Source organism: Lygodium microphyllum, chromosome 18 (assembly GCF_053477565.2).
Source record: "Lygodium microphyllum isolate KBCC chromosome 18, Lygodium_microphyllum_v1.1.10, whole genome shotgun sequence".
In the NCBI taxonomy this organism is placed as follows: domain Eukaryota; kingdom Viridiplantae; phylum Streptophyta; class Polypodiopsida; order Schizaeales; family Lygodiaceae; genus Lygodium; species Lygodium microphyllum.
Window position 1 is genome coordinate 6,007,459 of NC_141152.1, and position 18,676 is coordinate 6,026,134.

At 41.5% G+C, this 18,676-nt stretch overlaps 1 protein-coding gene across 3 annotated transcripts in view; it reads right to left on the reverse strand.

Annotated features, from left to right (window-relative positions):
• Positions 1 to 353: 353 nt before the first annotated feature.
• Positions 354 to 18,676, reverse strand: part of LOC148020540 (proteasome activator subunit 4-like) — a 127,629-nt gene continuing 109,306 nt past the window's right edge. For 2 of the 3 annotated variants that reach the window (XM_087698312.1, XM_087698310.1), the window contains 20 exons: positions 17,557 to 17,633; positions 17,212 to 17,432; positions 16,833 to 17,055; positions 16,648 to 16,727; positions 16,416 to 16,533; positions 16,139 to 16,312; positions 15,745 to 15,913; positions 15,552 to 15,595; positions 15,410 to 15,452; positions 13,425 to 13,570; positions 13,278 to 13,348; positions 12,264 to 13,168; positions 7,024 to 7,245; positions 6,852 to 6,947; positions 5,314 to 5,492; positions 5,107 to 5,188; positions 1,619 to 1,746; positions 1,437 to 1,541; positions 1,189 to 1,345; positions 355 to 1,047 (listed from right to left, as the gene is read on the reverse strand). In XM_087698312.1, the coding sequence (XP_087554438.1) occupies positions 1,006 to 1,047; positions 1,189 to 1,345; positions 1,437 to 1,541; positions 1,619 to 1,746; positions 5,107 to 5,188; positions 5,314 to 5,492; positions 6,852 to 6,947; positions 7,024 to 7,245; positions 12,264 to 13,168; positions 13,278 to 13,348; positions 13,425 to 13,570; positions 15,410 to 15,452; positions 15,552 to 15,595; positions 15,745 to 15,913; positions 16,139 to 16,312; positions 16,416 to 16,533; positions 16,648 to 16,727; positions 16,833 to 17,055; positions 17,212 to 17,432; positions 17,557 to 17,633 (3,282 nt within the window). In that variant the 3' untranslated portion in view covers positions 355 to 1,005. Of the gene's footprint in view, positions 1,048 to 1,188; positions 1,346 to 1,436; positions 1,542 to 1,618; positions 1,747 to 5,106; positions 5,189 to 5,313; positions 5,493 to 6,851; positions 6,948 to 7,023; positions 7,246 to 12,263; positions 13,169 to 13,277; positions 13,349 to 13,424; positions 13,571 to 15,409; positions 15,453 to 15,551; positions 15,596 to 15,744; positions 15,914 to 16,138; positions 16,313 to 16,415; positions 16,534 to 16,647; positions 16,728 to 16,832; positions 17,056 to 17,211; positions 17,433 to 17,556; positions 17,634 to 18,676 lie in introns of all 3 variants that reach the window. The other variant, XM_087698311.1, reaches the window with a different exon arrangement.

Consider the following 18,676-nt stretch of genomic DNA (forward strand, 5'->3'; position numbering starts at 1 on the left):
TGACAAACCTACTCAAATTTCTTAATGAAGCAACAAGGGTCATTAACACTTGAGGAGTGCAATGATAAGAAGCTAAATTTATCCCACTTGAAAGTGTTCAAAAATATGGCATATTCACATTTTAGGTGAATGGAGAAAGGGTATCATTACAATCCTCTTGTACAAGTGACAAAAGTAAGCAATGATGTAGTTGATGAAATGAATACTTTTTATGCATCAAGTGACTTGATAAAGGATGATGAGCAAAATCCTTTTGGCTTTGAGAGAGGTTAAGGGGCATAGATAACAAACATACTTTGGTAGACTAATCACTTGTGTAGCGTTTTCCATAAAAATGCCATGAAGGAATTAAGAATTTCCAAGTGGCTTTGCTCATGTTAGGCCGCTCCTTTACAAGGGGTGTCTTAGAGACCAAAGAGCCAGCCAAGCAACATGACTTGTTTTGTTGATACTGATTTAAGAATTTGCAAAAAAAAAATGCAATAACTCTTGGGTTTGAAATTGAAGGTTTCGGTATTCAAAGAGGGGTATAAGCAACATGACTTGTTTTGTTGATACTGATTTAAAAATTTGCAAAAAAAAGGGTTGAATTAGTTGCACATGTCCTCAAGGCTTGAATTTGAAGGTTTCGGTATTCGAAGAGGGGTTTAGTCCTTCACAAGGGTAGAAATAAAATTGTCTTGCAAAAATAGGTGTATACGAATGGGAATCTATCATCCGCCCTTCCAATCTCTTCATATACACAAATCCTTCAAATTAAAAACGTGGATTGTCTCGTCTGCGTGTGTATTTCCGGGTCGCCCTGCGAGTCACGCCCAGAGGAAATGAAGTGGAGCCACGCTCTCCGTTTCCGGAGTAGCTGGCTGTGAGAAAAGGGTTTTTCTTTAGTTACATCTTACAGGAGGAGGAGGAGGAAACAGTCCAGGTGCCTTGTGGAAGGGGTCCCCGGCGCCCGCCGGGTGCCTCCCTGGGCCCCTCTGCCTCCGGAGTCCCGAGTCCCTATTTTTATGCGAAGTAGGATGCAGACGAGGATGTATCCTTTAAGACCTGCAAGGCCCAAGGTTCAACAGAGTTATTAAGGGAGGGGAAAAGGGAACGGGGGTGGTTGCCCCTGCGTATAGCGTATAATTATTATTATTATTATTCGGGACTTGAGACTTCCATGCATCTACTTGCTGGCTTGCTGACCTCCAATTCGTCTTCTGTAAACAAGGATTTTTGAATTGCCCAGGTATCGGTGTGTGTTCTGCGGAACTCCGCGAGAGTTCTCCTCGCTGTCGAGCGAACAGGTGCCGATTCGTGTTGCGCAAAGCGGGCCATGGTTGTCAAGGTTTCGGGAAGCCAGCTGAGACAGACGTGTGAAACATGTCAGCTCTCTGAGGTTTTTTAACAAGTCAAACAAAGTAACTTGAGAAGCGTGTATAAGCTGACCGAACCTCGGTATATCATATGGAGTGGATAAGACACATGCTGCAAGCCCCAACACAACAGCATGGACTGCACGAGCGGGTAACGGTAACTCTGCGGCAGATTCTCCTCTTCTGCAAACGAAACAAACGTATCAGAAAGGCAATTCCTAGGCACAAGACAGGTCACGGACTATCTATTAAGAGCGTACCTTTGTCTCTTGAATGAATTCAAGAAAGTGAAGGCAGCATGTAGCTGATTTTCACGGAAATCTCTAGCTAATGCCTCATCAGCTCCTTTCATCATGCCCGCTAATGTCAGTGACGCAAGCTCTCGGACCTGAGAGTAACACCATGTATGTATAAGAGCATGCTTCAATCAATCATAATCCGAAGTCACCTGTTGTTAGTATTCAATTAAAAGTATAACAGTTTGCAAGATTGAAGCTGCACATCAACAAAGTTCTCAGACAAGGTTAATGAGATCGAAATGCTTCACGCACGACATCAAGAACAAAAGAGATTTGGATTGACCAATTTTTCAATTTCAATTTTGATGTTCATGTTTCATCGACAGGATAAAGCAAATAAAGTCTGGCATTTGTTAAGTGTCTTGGCATGCCATAAACTGATCAAGGCTTATCAAGTTCTTACGAGGATATACTTGATTTGTGAAGGATTCCAAGATTCCAAGGTTCAAATGCTTTGACGGAGATAAAAGCATCCTCGCATGCCAAACTGATTATAAATCTTGAACAAGGTACTATACCAAGACTGACCATATGCAGGAGTGATATCTCTTGTGTGCAGCCACTAGTTTATCACGATTTGATGCCTAAGCAAAAGGTTACAAGATAAAAGTTTCTCATCATTACGTGGTGAAATTTAAGAACAATGTACCATTCGATGCGAAGCAAATGGAAGATGGTAACTTAGCATGTTCATCTCAATTGTTGAACCTTTACCTTGAGGCATTTCAATTGGAGCCAACCTTGGTTGAAGCTCCATCAAGCTCAGTAGGGCACATATCTGGGGCATTACGTCATGTTCAAGAGGGAGTAGCACTTTCACTCCTTTTGGTCATATATGCTTACATATCTAGTGGTCACTTGGTGCACTTTATGTACACTTGAGGTATTGTATGTTGATAGTACATTTGCTTTGGCATCTACTATGATCAATGTTCTAGATACTATGTAATCATGTATATATGTATGGATGCTTACCATGACACTGAGTATTTTATTTTTTGGGCAGCTGTGATTTGAAACTACATTTGTGGACATGTATATGGCAATAACAATGCATATGTTGCTTCAGGCCCTTTTGTGTCACATGTCAATATGGTTTGCTTGATATGCAAAGTGCAAGAGACTAAATACATATTTGTTTATATGAATGGAATGCTTTTATGCTTAAGATGTATTATCAACGTGGATTTCATGGGATGGCCATGACTGTAAGTCTTATGAGGCATCATATATCTCGAGGAATGACTATGGGTATAAGCATAGTTGTCAAGCACGAAAGGTACGATAGGGTACGGTATGATATTAGTACGAAAAAAAAATTGACATGATTAAAAAAACCATAAATTATTAAATGATAAAATACATTTTAAAAGTGCAAATAACCATTTCATTACAAAAAAAGATTAATATATGAGAATGACCACTGCGGTTGCATGGGCTACGCAAAACATGTGATACAACTAGTAACTACAATCTAGTGCATCATAGTAGCATCATGCATGTGGATACAATGATAGTAGATATAAAAAATAGAGACCTATGAATCTATGATGAGGTATCACTATCATCATCATCATCAGAACCATCTGAGTGCTCATTAAGAGAGTCAGATGACTCATCGACATCGGATGATGAGGCACACTCATATTCATCTTCACTCATAAGGTTACCATCATTATCAAACGATGGCTTCCTAGGTGGTAATCGTGTAGGCAAGGAGGAAATATCATCATGAGGCATGAGATGTGAGTTACTAAAGCCTTGCCTTACATATGTCTGTAAGTCACTCGAACCACTCCTCCTTGATATTGGAGGACGTCGAATGACCATACCCTTGCTACCATCTACTTGAACTCCTCGCCCACGATCATGTTGATTGTGAGTGTCATGAGTATCTGCTGCTATAAGCTCTCTATAGAGCTCTACAAAAATCATATCTCTCTCATCCATCTCCTGATGTGCACTCGAAAGAGTGCCGCCTGTCAGCTTGAACGTATCAACATTCATCTACACAATGCACGTAAGATTGTAAATGCTAAAAATTTAAAGTTTAAAACAATAAAATTTAAATTTTATGGTCAAGTGTTTAAAATTTGAACTTTACTTGCTTCGAACTATTCATGCTTATCATAGCCCTCATCATACATAAGTTAGTTAAGCAATGGACTAGTTGCTCTAATCGTCGTGTGTTAGGCCGATTGTGAATCTTCGTGTGAATAAGAGAATATGCACTCTAGTTTCTCTCACATGTACCCGAAGAGCAATCTTGGGCAAAGATCCTCATGGCTAAGGGCTGAAGGGTCTTCAATGAGTATCCAAAGTTTTGCCACCAAAATAAAGGCTTCACAAGTGACTCTCTCCTCTAACAAATCGAAGAAGAAAAAGCCAATTGCTCTCTTTGATTTGCATAGCATCCGAGCTCCTCCAACATTGCATTGTGGTCATCCATAGAAACCATATGAGTCAAATAAGTAAGCTGGTCCGAACAGAACTCTCTATTACCGATGACCATTGACGACTTGTAGGCCGGATGCACCAATGCGGCAAAACCACTGATGGGCTTATGTATCCATGCCATCTCCTCTTTGCTATCTCTAAAACATGTGTACGCTATGTCTCTGTGTTCACTCCACAAGCGCGTGTCTCCACCAATGTTGCTCTAAAGAAGTGAATGAGAAGGCCCATGGTGGACCCCTTGCAATCAATCATACGCAACACCCTATAAAAGGGAGTCACAGAAAAAACAACACAAACTTTCTACCAACATTGCTCATTAAGGCACAAGTGCTGCATGGCTTTGGCCTCTTCTGTCTCATGCTCATTCCACTCATTCCATAGAGTGGATACCATTGTCTAACCACCCCTCGTAAAGGTGCTCTAGCAATAGTCACATGTAGGCAAACCGAGTTGAAGAAGGCTTCTTCAACTCCAATGTGCTAAGCTCACGATCATTGCAAGCACCTTTACCTTTACCGTAAAGAAGGCGATAACTAATGTAGCTTTGTGGACCACCCTCTTCACCCACTTGAGCTTCCCAATGTTCTCCATGAGCAAGTCCAAACAATGACTTGCACATAGGGTAATACAAAATTGCTCTTTCCTTTCTTACGCTTCCAGGATTGTTGGTATATATGGACAATGAGGAATGGATTCATCTTTGATACTTCACCGGGTGTGCAGAGTTATATAGGCCACTTGAAAGAACTTCATTTGCAGCTCAACTTGATTTAGTTAACATGTATTCTCCCTAGACAAGATTTGCTTGCTTGGCACACTGCTGTTCCTTCTGCCCCCCTTTAGTCACTCTGCTTCCTTTGTACCTTGACTGTGATGTCTCAGATTTTACGCACGATGGCCTAGAGCCATCATGTATCTTGTAGCCATGTAATCTGATACTTTTTTAACAATTACCTTTTACAGAAAAAAAAAAGAGATATATGAAAACAAACCTCCAGCTGAGTGTCTGAAAGTAGACTTTGCACATCCTGCCAGATTCTAGCAAGATGGTTCTTGGGCAAAATATAAGTGTGCCTGAAATCACAGCCATGCAAACAAGTTTGTGGTTTCGTCAACAAGAAAAAACAAACACATGATTGTGTATCTCCATGCACAATGCATAACAGATTGTGTACACTTGGGTACTAGCAGAAGAGTACCTGTATACAAAGGGCTGCAAAAAGCTTAGAGCTGCGACTCGAGTGTGCCAGTTCGCATCTTTAGCAGCAGATAACAGAGCTTCTGATACACCTTGGAGTTTTGCCACTGGAAGCGTTTGGAACTTCAAAAGGTGTAAAGCCACTTTTGCCAAAGATGAAAGCTCCTTATGGGAAGTTTCCTGTTTTATTGAGGAAGGAAGGAAGTTGCCTGAGATTTAATTCGTCCTTTTATGTAAGCCTCAAACATTCTCTTTACTTCTTCAGCAACTCTTAGCTCATAAGTTCAAAATATTCCACAGTTATATGGAATAAACTACAGATAATGGAATTAAAAAGTCAGAAGGAAGTGATAGAAGTGGAAGTGGTCATTCCTAGTGCATAGTCAAATTTGTGTGCTAGAAAGTCGATACAAGCAAGAAAGCTTCAAAATTAAGGACAATTGAGAGGGTAGATGGAGATGTCAAATTTGTGTGCCAGAAAGGTGATTCAAACAAGAAGGCTTCAAAGTTAAGGATAATTGAGAGGGTAGAGGGAGATCTGAAAGTCTAGACATAGCAAGAACAAGATATTTCCAAGATAATCCATATCCTGCACTGGTGCATTTTGATGGGATGCTGTCACCATGCAAGTGAAGATGCCTATGATATACTGGTTTTATTTAGGCTTTATGATATTCGGTGCATTTTGATGGGATGCTGTCACCATGCAAGTGAAGATGCCTATGTTATACTGGTTTTATTTAGGCTTTATGATATCTGTGCCCGACAGAACTGTTCAAATTCAAATCTCACATCAATTAGCATGAATGTGCATCAAACAAATCATGATTAGTAAAAGTGAAGAAGCCTATGATAAACTGGTTTTATTTAGGCTTTATGATAAACTGGTTTATGATATCTGTGCCCGACAGAACTGTTCAAATTCAAATCTCACATCAATTAGCATGAATGTGCATCAAACAAATCATGATTAGTAAAATATGACTAAAAGTCCATAAATGCATGGATCATCCATCACCATGTAAGTACTTGCTATGTGCCGCAAGTCTAGATTAACAAAAACTACCAGCTGAAGACCTTATATCTGCGAAGATTGTCAAGGTGAGTTGCCAAGCATTCAATTTCGAGTTTTAAATTAGAAGACAAGTTGCCAAACAGCCAACTTCCATGTTAAAGTAGAAGACAACATCAAGCTCGAACAAGTGATAAGATAAGGAGGGAAAATCTTGATTGAAAAAAAACCCTGAAACAGGTTGCAATTCTCTATGTACATAGATATCAACATCATCAATATTGTAACTACTATCAATTTACTACCCAGAATTATTAAGTAATATCAAGTGTTTGCAAGTAGTATCTAGATTCAACAACGTGCTACCCTGGCTCTGGTTTTCTGTCCAAGTCCTGCAACCCATGATCCCCTAACCTTACAGTAGTTCCTACCAAACATAAAATTTCCCTTGGTCATCACGATTATGGATCATTACACCAAAAGTAACAGCTGCAAGACTACTCTCTTTATATGGAAACCTATCATACCTCCAGGGACAAAATTGGCTGCAGGAGATCAGCAAGGATATCAATTAGTACTGTTGAGCGCCCCGATTTTATAGCAGTCGTCAAAAAGTGCAAAACCTGAAGGCATTTGTATTACTACAAAATACAACAAACAAATTGAGATACTTGCAGACGAACCAGTCCATGAACTTACAGTCTCCATTATTCTAATGGCCTCCTTCACATCCTCTACAGTGGAATCTGCTTGGCATTTTACAGCTGCTGAATTTGCTTGACTGACTAATAACGCTTTCCAATCTGCTGTTCCAATTGCCTGCTCTTCTTGTCTTGAAGCTTTTACAAAGCTCTGACTACAAGATGCAAGCTCAATATTTGCAGAAATTAAGCATGTGATTGTCCCTACAATTTCCCGAACCTGTATTATGACAAATAAGAACATATGAATATTCATTTTGATTGGCTGGACACTGCCCCCCAGATTTCTGGATACATTGTTATAGGTTAATGTTCAAGAAGAAGACTCAATAGCAGTAAGGAAACACAAACGATTCCTGGTAATTGAGCAATATAGCAAACCTAATGGATAGGGGAGGACGAAGCATAAAAATACTAAAAGCATCAAATGAACAAAGCTGCATAGTTGCAATGTTTGGTCAAAACATTGTCTTCATTCAGATTGATATAACACAATCACAAAAAGAAATCCTTAAAATTGCTACAAGTGCAGCATCATGGAACTGCCACAAATCTTCTGGTTTGTCTTTCATCCAATTCACTGACCAACTCTACATAACAAGATCGACAGAGAAAATGTTGCTATCAAATATCTGAGCAGAAATTCTGCCCCCTCACAACAACATGCACAATCAGGGTCAGTAGTGGAGTACAAAAAAGCAGCATCTGTAAACAAAAAGATACCTCGTTTCAGACATAACTTAGTTTTATTATATTGTCAGATTGGATAATCATTACGTTTTTTATGTTTTTCATAACACCCTTGCATGATCGATCCAGGGTACAAGTACTACATCATGATAAATTCCAAAGGCTCTAAATCTGCTTTTACCTATTCCTGATTTGCTCACTTCATGCCAAGTTTGTATCACTACGTAGTTAACAACAGAAGAGCACAATCATATAGAATTCTCAACAGCTGCTTTAATATTCCCACTCCAATGCCAATTTTCCAATCTCATCACATTTCTAAGATTACCAGAGGCTTTGCTTTCAATTTAAAGAGAGAGCATTGAAGCTCAATGCACACGTAGGGTTTGATATAGGTACTAGCAAGGGGCATTTACGCACGTGGATGCTGAACACATCCCTATGCAGTTGCAATTTCATAGACAACATTGGTGGGCTAGGAGTACCACTTTGCTAGTCTTGATGCCAGTGTTACTATATCTTTTTTTGTGAAAAAAAAAGTGTGGCTACTTATGCAAAGAAGTACATGTCCTCAACAGTCTAGCTAGAGCTGTCTGAAAGTCAAAAAAAAAAAAAAAAGGGGAGCTAGTCAAGCAGGATGGGGAATAGGACCGGGGGGGCGCACATATTGCCACCTATAGCGCCACCCACTTGGATTGTGGAAAACAAGCTGTGGCCACACCAATATGGGCTGATGCAAGAGCTCCTGAAGGGCATGGGAGTCACCCTGCAACTGATTCCAATGGCCATAGAGTGAGTGCCCTTTGGTGCTAGTGAGAATGGACTGATGCTGAAGCTCCTGAAGGACATGGGAGTCATTCTGCAACTGATCCCAACAGCCATAGAGTGAATGGATAATGGATTTCCAGAGCTCTGCTAGGCTAGATGGTGTCATGCATCTTTGCCTCATAGAGTAGATGGTGGCCTTGGCTAGCTGACTGCTAGTAAAAGGCCCCCAAAGAAATACACCCCAGGCTCGATGAAATTTGACAGAGAAGATGGTAGACTCCTCTCCACACTGGCTAGGGCCTAGGCTCCCTTGCATAACCAAAGACAATGCTTTGGAGTCTCCCAGCACTAATGTTGACAATGCTTGCTGACTCCCTCCTGTTGAATTTGGACCAACCAGCTTCCAAATCCTAGGTCCCCTGTCCGAGAAGCCATATCAAGTAGCACACTCTCCTCAGCCACAAGCTATCCCAAAGTGTCATTAGAAGGTCCGACGAAAAGCATCTGTGATGCTATCCTCTGCCCAATGTCTGCTACATGATGGTGCCCAGTCCATATCAGCTTGAATTAAACCAATCGAAGTACTCCACCCATGGCCACTGATTGTGTACTCCTAGTAGGTCAATGATCCTCTTGAGAGTACCTTCTCAACTCTACTAGCTTGAGAACTGACGCTCCTCAATATGTCCAGCAAGGGCTGACTATATCTTCTATAGTAAGCTTCCTAGAACCTTCTGCTCTGCAAAGGTGAGGGTTATTCATGTTCCACAATGCAAGGTGTATATTGGAGAGGAAACTAGTGTTTCGGTGCCAGATTAGAAGGGAAGTTCCACTCCCTCTGACTAGTGCATGGGCATAGTAGGTGTGTGTTCTTCTCTCCTTGAAGCGTACCTCCATCAGCCAAGTTGTTAGTCAAGCCTTCATCAACATGTAATATAGGGCTGCTTGGGCAAGAAACCACTCATCATGTCCACGTGTGGCGGGCTGGGAAAAGGTTGGGGGGGGGGGGGGGGGGGGGGGCAGTTGCACACCCTTATTGTGCAATACATAGAAGGATGATGAGATGAGGAGAAGTTTGCTCTAGAACTCCATTTGATGCCTATCATCCACCTAGGCCACTGGTCCAAAAGCAGGTTTAATCTACCACCTGTCAACAACTAAGATGGGTGCTCTAACCTTGTGATGAACAATTTACTTATGAAGAATAGTGCCCTCTAGCCTAGTGATGAAAGACCTCTGAGGTCCATTACATAATCCTTAGACTACTCACTAGAGTGTGTAGCTCATAGAAAAAGGGAGTAGTTTGGCTTGTTGAGAGGAGCCATTATGAGGTTTATGAATCACAAAGGTCCCCACCTTAGTGGAAGCAAGAACTCCCTATGACCCACAACTCTCATTTATGACCATAATCCAAATGGATAGAATGCTTGTGGTGGAAGCTTGATGTGACGTGGGAATGAAAGAGGCCAGTTTGTCTCTCTGAGGGGAAATTTGTCATGAGTGGAACTCATTGCCTTCATGGGGAGGAGCAAGACATGAGGAGGATTTAAGAGGTGAGAACATGGTAGCATCAATTGTAAAGATAGTTGCATGGGTTGGCAAGGTGGTGGGCTTGGGGGAAAGGGCGGGGGGTAGGGAAGGGGTGAGGGTGAGGTTGGAGGCATAAGATGGCAATATTCACAATGATGACGGGCCTCCAGCTACAGAGGGCCACTCTGATCGAATGCGGCCCTCTTGAAATTCTTGCTCTTGGCTGGCGCTTTTGACCCTTACCATGTTGATGCTGGACTCTAGCATATATGTTATTATGTTCTCATCCACCGTAGGGGGAGACTCCCTGCTGTTGAGTGGGCTTATGGTCGAATTGTGTACACTCCACAGCTTAATGTGCGAATGCATGGTGTCAAAGACACTGACCAAGGTGCCCTATTAGTAATGATAGTGATTGCTGACAAAGTGAGGATTTACTAGCCATGATCTTCAACTTTGTAGATATTTTCTTGACATCCACAACTGCCACAGTACTTTTAGTGCCCCTGCACCTATCACTGCATTTACAAAGTAGCATAGTGCCAAAGAGGCATCAAAAATCCGTTACTTGTTGGCAATATTGCACTGCAAGGCCTACAACGAAAGAAGTGTACCATGGGATCAAAGCTGGACATTGTGAAGCTACTATATGATGGGACCATGTAAATGAGACCTTTCGTGGAGACTATAGGTGAGCCCTCAACTAACTCTTGGGCTGCCTTTGCAAAGGTGAGACCAATCATAAAGATACCCTATCCGATCAACATGGCCTTAGCTATGCGGGAACTACCAATGTGAAGGGGAGAGTGGAGCCAATCATGAAGCTGTGCTTGAGAAGATGAGTGATCGCTGACCTAACCATCGACTGTGGTCTCCTCCAACTCCTTTGTTTCATGGACCCTTTGGAGCTGTTCCTTGGACAAGAACCACACACAAGGTGAGAGACTTGCATGCAACCACAGGTTGCACTGGTGTCAGACCAGGAATTTCAATTCATAGTTATGGAAACGGGGAAATGGAAAGAATAACAGAAACAGGAACAGAAATTGGGAATGACAATAAACAGAAACAGAAATGTTGAAGTGGCAAAAAAGTGGAGTTTCACAGCATTTCAAGTAATTATGTTCCACTTGCATGCGCTTCTCTTGGGACGTCTTAGAGTGAGCTGCTGGCCCACTGAAAGAAGCAGGCAAAGCTGCTATAAAGGGAAAGCAGCAAGAACACAGCTGAGAATGATTGAGGGGGGACGAAGGTGCGGAAAGGAGTGGAGGAGAAGTGTGAGTGACTGTCAGTACAGCAGGCACCAGGGCATCCCGGCTGGTCATAGTCAGGTGGCAACAGGGAGAACTGGGACAGTCAGGAGGAGGTGGCAAGGTGACAGTCAGCTGGCGACAAGAAGGAAGAAGGTGAAAAGACAGGCATCAATCAGGTGGCTACAGGAGCTTGCCGCAGCACCATGTAAGGCATGAGCAAGCAGGAGGGGAAAGGGTGTCAGGGAAGGAGTAGGCAGGCAGTTCAAGAACTGACAGCAGTGATGCTAGAAGAAAAGGCAAGTGGCAGCAGCGTGTGGCAGTTGCAGGGCAGGGGGAATAGGCGGCAAAGGAATAAGTGGTGGTGATGGGAGCTCTAACGGCAGCACAAGCTGGCGAACAGGAGGTGGGACTCATCAGTCGGGAGTTTCCTACCATAACCAGAGCACCTACCTTCATAAAATCTCTCATTTTGTCCATTTCCATTCACCTTCCTTTTCTTCTTCTTGTGTTAGCAGCCCCCTGCTTCTTTGATTCAATCCCATTTTATGGAGTAAACCTTCAGCTTTTGGTCTGCTTTCTGTTTAACCTGCCATTACTAAGTTCCATTGTTGGAGATGCACAGGAAACTAGGGATGTGAACCTTAGCATAGTGTTCCTGCTCGTCGATCTCTCATGAACAGCACAATACAAGTGTGATCACTTTTAATAGTTTGTGGTGCAGTCACTAGCTTGACAGCTCTCTCCACCAATTGTGCCACTGCATGTATGCAAGTGAACAGACAGACACAAGCACACTTGCATAACCATCTTTCAATTTGACAGGCACAAGGCCCAACTGTAGTCCCTTATGAAACCTACATCTCTTAATTAATCGGTGAGACCTTATACTTCTGTTCATAATTTTGCTAAGGTCATCTTCATTCTGTGTGTAATTAAAATTCTGGCAGCTACAACTTAAAGGAGGCGCACAAAAACACACTACAATACAATAATTTACCTGTGGGGCTGGATTCTGCAAGAAGGTCAGTGACTTCATCAGTAATCTGTGTTGGAATAAGACTTCCTCTGGGAAGTCCTTTGATGGGAAAAGCTCAGTTACAGCAGCAGAGAGAAATGCGAAGTGTTTTACTATTGCACTTGATGATGTTGTGTTGTACAGCAGTTCTGCTAAGCAGTTCAAGACTGTTGTTCTCATTAAAGGCGGCCTTCTGCCTAATCTTCCTTTACCAGTTACAGCATATCGAATGCAGGCACTCCAGTCTGCAGTTGACTCAACTGATGACTGACAAAGGAGCTGTTTTAGTAGCTGATGTAGCCACTCGTCCCATGCTTTTAATACACAATCCATGTCTGAATGAAGAAATCCAGCAATAACCTCTGCAGCAGCACATTGCTGTCCCCGCTCACCTACTGCATTTATAACCTCATTCAAAGGACCACGAAAAGCCTCCAATACGACAGGTCCACATTCTTGAACAAGCCTTTTAAAAAGCTTTGCAAACTTTGGTGAAAATGAGTCATTTTTTAATGCCCAGTCCCAGGTCCATGTTCTAGGCCAATCATGCAATCTAATTTGCATCCATCTCGTTAAACTTGCAGCACCAGCAAACTCTGCAAACAATCTACCTCCATTGCCTTGCCTAGTTCTAGCTTCTACATCCACAAAGAGATGATCCAAAGACAAGTTTTGCAGAACCACCCTCCCAAAGTTTTCCTCCTGCAAGATTGGCAACAATGTAGTACCGCAATCACTACCATGTATGGCAATTGACTCACTTGATGTGCCATCTGGAAGCGTCTTAAGGGGTTCATGTCCAGGACGATGGAGAAGTAGTAGAAGAGCAACAACTGACAATGGACGTAGGGGTGGAAGTTCACTTTTCAGACTCGATAAAAAGTGTCCTGTAGAATCAGAAAATAAAACTTAGGAGCAATCATGTGAGTGCTGAAACCGCAGAAAACTGACTCCCTAAGCCATCCAAAGATGAAAACAAATGGAGAGAATACATACTTGAAAGTGTGTCATGTAATGTTAAATCCTCTGAAAGGAGGATAAGCATCCCTTGTGCCATCAAGTTGTATCTACAATGGCAGAATGAATTCATATGCATACAATTCAACTAGATAACAATCTTTAATACCTTGAAACTCTACTTACCGCCAATGTATGCTGTCACTCCTAGAACACATGCTTTGAATGTTGGAAGCAAGGTCTGCATAAAGACTCAGATCTACAAGTTCCAAATCACCCACCTTGTATGTCTTTGGAAGACCTCCAAATAACATGATAAACACCATGAACAGCTGCTACATTCAAGTTCAGAATGAGATAAAAAGAAAAACAAAACCAATATTTATCACATGACCATGAACTAGCTTTCACATGTTACACATGTCATCTTGCACAATAATGCACACATTACTGTTAGAACTTAGTAGCGACGGAAGGGTTGAGTAATTTGCTGTAAATGAGACCTCAACCAAGGGAGCAAGGGAAGGTAATATGAAATCATTGGTATCATGATTGGCTGTGCTATCTTCAATCTCACAGGAAAAGGCCAAGCTTGTGATTTCCAATACACAAACTTATCCATGATTCCTACACAGATCCAATCTATAAGCGCTTTAGGTGAAACTTGCACTCCCAAAGGATAGCCCAAGTGCCCAAAAACAGAGCCTTTAAGCACCACCTCGCCTCGCCAGACCAAGGCCCGAAGATCACTCTGAGTGCAACTGGTAAGGGCCAACTTAGGTGCATTAATGTGTAGTCCCAAGGCAATGGCGAATAAGTCCCATGTGGCCATTGCTCTTTGTAAATTACACAATTGGATTCTGACATGTATGAATCATCATACGAGACATTTGAAAATGTGTGGTATGATATGTCATTTCATACTTGACATTTCTTTGCCCATTTAGAAAAAGGCCATGATTGCCCCAGTTTAACGATTTTATTCCGGTGCCCTGTTTAAGGCAGTTTTCGCCTCAGTTCTCTGCATTTTTCCTGTGTGTGCAGCCTGCATTATCAGCTCTCAGCCTGCACGTGTGCAACCAGTAATATTCAGACTTAAGTGATCAGCATGTGCAGAAATTCAGCTTCATGAGAGTGTGCTCAGCCTGTGTGAAAATGGGGCAGCATATGCAGACTGCAGTGTGCTCACTGCTGAGTATTCAGCCCCATCCTCTAACTCTCTGATCTCAGTCTTCTAGGTCAGTATGGTTCGAAAGCAAGGAAAAGGGTGGCAATTTGTCACTAAATGGCAGAAATTGAAGAATGGACTGTGTACTATGCAGTGCTTTTTAGTGAGGCTATAGAGCAACAGCACATCTGCTTCATAAACTCTTTTTAGGATATGGACAGATATTATCAGCCCTCATGGGAGAAATTACAGGGTGACTTGAAGTGCACAAGCAAGAGACGTCAGGACTTCCGACACAGTTGGAAGTCTAACCATTTTTCCACTTCAGTGCATCTCATATGATCTGGAACTATCAACCACAAAACTGTTTGTTTATTAGCCTTGTACTATGCAGCTTAAATTTGTCCATCTCCATTACTTTTTAGAATGCATCTGCCCCACATGAACATACATGTTCCCATCTAGCAACAGCGGTTAGGAATCCAATGAAGACTGCTATTCCAACATTGGTAACAACATTTTATGCTATTACCTGCCATCTATCCTACACATTGAATCAGGGATGCCACTGCCAATTGTCGCTAAGGTCGATGATGTCCTACCATTGCCCCCGTGGTTTCTTCTCTCTTTTTGAGGACTTTGTATGGTCTAGTTACCTTTAGTGATGGTTATTCGTAAGGTGTCTTAGAGCTGTAGGAGAGCAGCAAGTCCTAGGACTACTGTGTATCTCCACACAATTTTTGTCAGTGTTTTACCCCCTTTGTAATGGAAGCCATGAGAACATACAGATATAGACACAGCAATACACAATAACACACAATAAACTTAAAAAAACTGTACTGGCATTGTTAATGACTGAGTGAAAAAGACAAGAGTAAATGACTCTAAATTTGAATGTCTCTGTTTTTCTATCCATCTAGATGGTCCACCACAGAGCCGAACCTCTTTTTGATAACACGATACTTTGTATAAAGATACAAATAACTATGGCACAAATGAGTACCTGATTGATAGAACTTTGAGCTTTAACACCTTCGTGATGTGCACTGAAGATTAAGCAGTAAAATTGTAAAATATTGAACACAGATGTGCATTTATAAAACAGTAATTACAGCATACTGGTACTGTAGCTATGAATAGCATACCTGTTCAAAAGGCTTGTCAGAAATAATGAGAACGCAGAGAAATCCTAAGGCAGCAAATAAAGATATTATATAGCATAGTTTATATATTCCTCCAAGAGAGGAAGTATTAAGAAGTATACTGGAGGCACATCAATATTAATCCACTTAAAAAAACACCAACTTGCTAACACCCTGTTCATAGTATGCCCATCACCTGAGTGAAATATCTGGAAACAGGCCTTGATGCAAGTACTGCACATGCTCCAATAGCTGCATGTTCTGGAGCCAAACTATCTTGCAAGCTATTGAGCAAACTAGGCAAAGCATCACTAATAGATGATGGGAACCGTTTGAAAATCTTCTTTAAAGCTGCTGCTGCCGTCCTAAGAAAAAGGTGAAATTCTTTCAAGCTAGGAACTTAAATATTCCTCACACACAATGCATAAGAAGCTCCTTAAGGACCAAATTACTCTCAAGGATATTTTGTTCCTTACTGGATCAAATAACTCTTGAAAAGATTGTATGCATTACAAGTTGCTACAATTGTGTTTATGCTGAAAAACAACACCTTAACTGAACACTTCAGAAAGCTGCAAGTTAAAACTTACTCTCTCACTGCATCATAATTGTGAAGAGAGAGCTGAACAAGGTCAGATATCAGGAGAGTGATATGATGCGGGAGAGAGAGAGTTTCAGCTTCAACACGGTACTGGTTATAGTGACACTGTGAGGCCCGCCACATGTTGTGAAGCAGCACATCTTCAATGACCATCCATTTTGGCCTGAAAAATGACATGCCAAAATAATGGCTTTATATCCATTAAAACAAACAATAGTCCTTTCTGTTTAAAAAGAAAATGAGGTAGTTTTCAGACAAAGGCCAACCTCTTCGAGCCCTTTGCATGGAAACCAGAAATAAAATTTGTTGAAGGCTCAATAAGACTCTTTGATCCAGCAACCGAAGCTCGTTTAGAAGCTGACCATTCAGAAAACTCTGAAGATCCTGAAAATGTACAAAAAGTCCAAACAAAAGTCAGTAAAGTGAGAATTTTAAGCAACCAAAAGAAAAGGTTTCCAAGCCTTTTTCATGGACAAATAATGAAGGAACGGTATTTACCAGAATTTACAATGATGTCTATACTGTGGACAAGCAGCGAGAGAAGAACAATATCATCAGCCCTATCCTTTAGCAGATACCTGGAAAAAAAAAAAAGCTGCTGTTGCAAATGAAAGCTGCCAATACAGAAAACCAATCTGCATATTTAGTAACAAATAAATGCTATAAATTAACACAGCACTCACTGGCAAGCCAAATGTAAAGCCTCCGATGCACTTTCTCTTAGCTTGGTTGAGCCAACATTAGCACCAGCCATTCCTGCAAGAAAACCTGGTTGCAACTGTGATTTCTCATGGTCTTTCAAGCTGGGATCTTCGAAGTCAGGTAAGCAAGACCGAACACCCCGAATAGAAGCATCAATACGCATGAGGACAACTCGTAAATGCTCCTTTTCCTGAGCTGCATTTCCTAGCCAAGTGACTAGCTTACCTCAGATTGGCCATTAAAAGACACTAACAAACTCAAAATTTTATGACACATTAATACTTCTCATAACATCCCCACTGGGCAGCAGCCAACTATTCACATAGAAATGCAATCAGAGGAGTGATTTTTAAGCCATACTTTGTGACTGAGGGTTTCGAAACTGGATGATTCTTTTTAAATCAGCCAGTGCACCCCTCAAATGCAAATCCAAAAGCTCATTAGCAAACTGGACTTCTTCAGGGTTGGGCATGTGCCATACTGGTCCATCATTCCTCGTACTTTCGTTTTCAAATGTATACTCTCCCTTCGTTGTGATCCAATCTTCAAGTCCTCCACAAGCAGGATATTCTGAGTGCAGCCTAAAATATCAGAGTCCACCCATAAGCAGCTAAGTATTGCCAGAAGCCTTTTGAACACAATCTCCACAGCTCATTTTTTACATAAAAACCAACTCTGATCTGAACTAGCACATGGCAGTCATACTTGTATTGATCCCGTGGATAAAAAAGAATGGTGGAACTAAGGATGGAACTTAGTAGACGGCTCCCAGCCTCGCTCACCTGTCAATTCAGGTTCAGAAAGAAACAACAGCATACAAGAACCATGCAAATTTACAGAATTATTTTTACCTGTCAGACAGACACACCTCAACATACAGGAAAGTTGCATATTTACAGACAATTACTCCTTGAATGAGTAAAGTTTTTGCAAGAATCTCACTCAAAGTTTTAGTTCTTTGAAATGAGTTAATAGATTCAGCTTTCTTTTTTTAACAGTTTCTTGATTTGAACCTATATAATTACATGGTTGCAACTTCCCAGTTCTACTTCTCAATAAATTTTTAAAAACTGTGGATGCATTAGGGCTATCTATGTATGGACTAGACTCTTTTAATTTTCAGAGAGAATATTTATTCTATTAATAAACCCCCTTTGCATAAAATATGCCCAGGCAAAGTACAACATTAACCTTACAAGAGACTTCCCAAAAAGTGAAAATTACAAATCAAAAGGGAAGTCCATTACAAAGCTTAAATGAATAACCAATCAGGAGGTCTATAATGCCAAACCATAGGTGACTGAAAATGAAAGAACACAATCTGTGTCCAAATCCAAGAGAGTCTCTACAATAGATACATCCAAGAAATCTATAGCATGACTGCATCTGGCGATTGAAATAAACCAAGCAATGATGCTAGCTGACTATCAACTCCCATCTATGACCATCCCTGCAGTCCACTCTGATTATGAAAAATTTCGTGTGGCAGTCCTACTCAAGAGCTGACCAGAGATGACATAAAAATGACTCCATTAAACACCCTCATAACCACAAGCTCAACCACTATCCCTAACCCAAGCAGTCATCTCCCATGTCACTATCACAGTCTGCTATGCCATGAAAACCATCCTGAATGCTCTCCTCCAAAGCTCCTGAGCCTTAGGCCAGTCCCATATACAGCATCTCTGTGTCTCCTCTTGCTCTCTATGTCTAGCACAGGTGCCACTCACCATAACCAAGCCAACAGCCAACAACTCAGATCATGTGTGCTAGTAACCACAGAAAGCGAGATCTTTCTGGTTCTAAAACTATCATCCGATCTTCT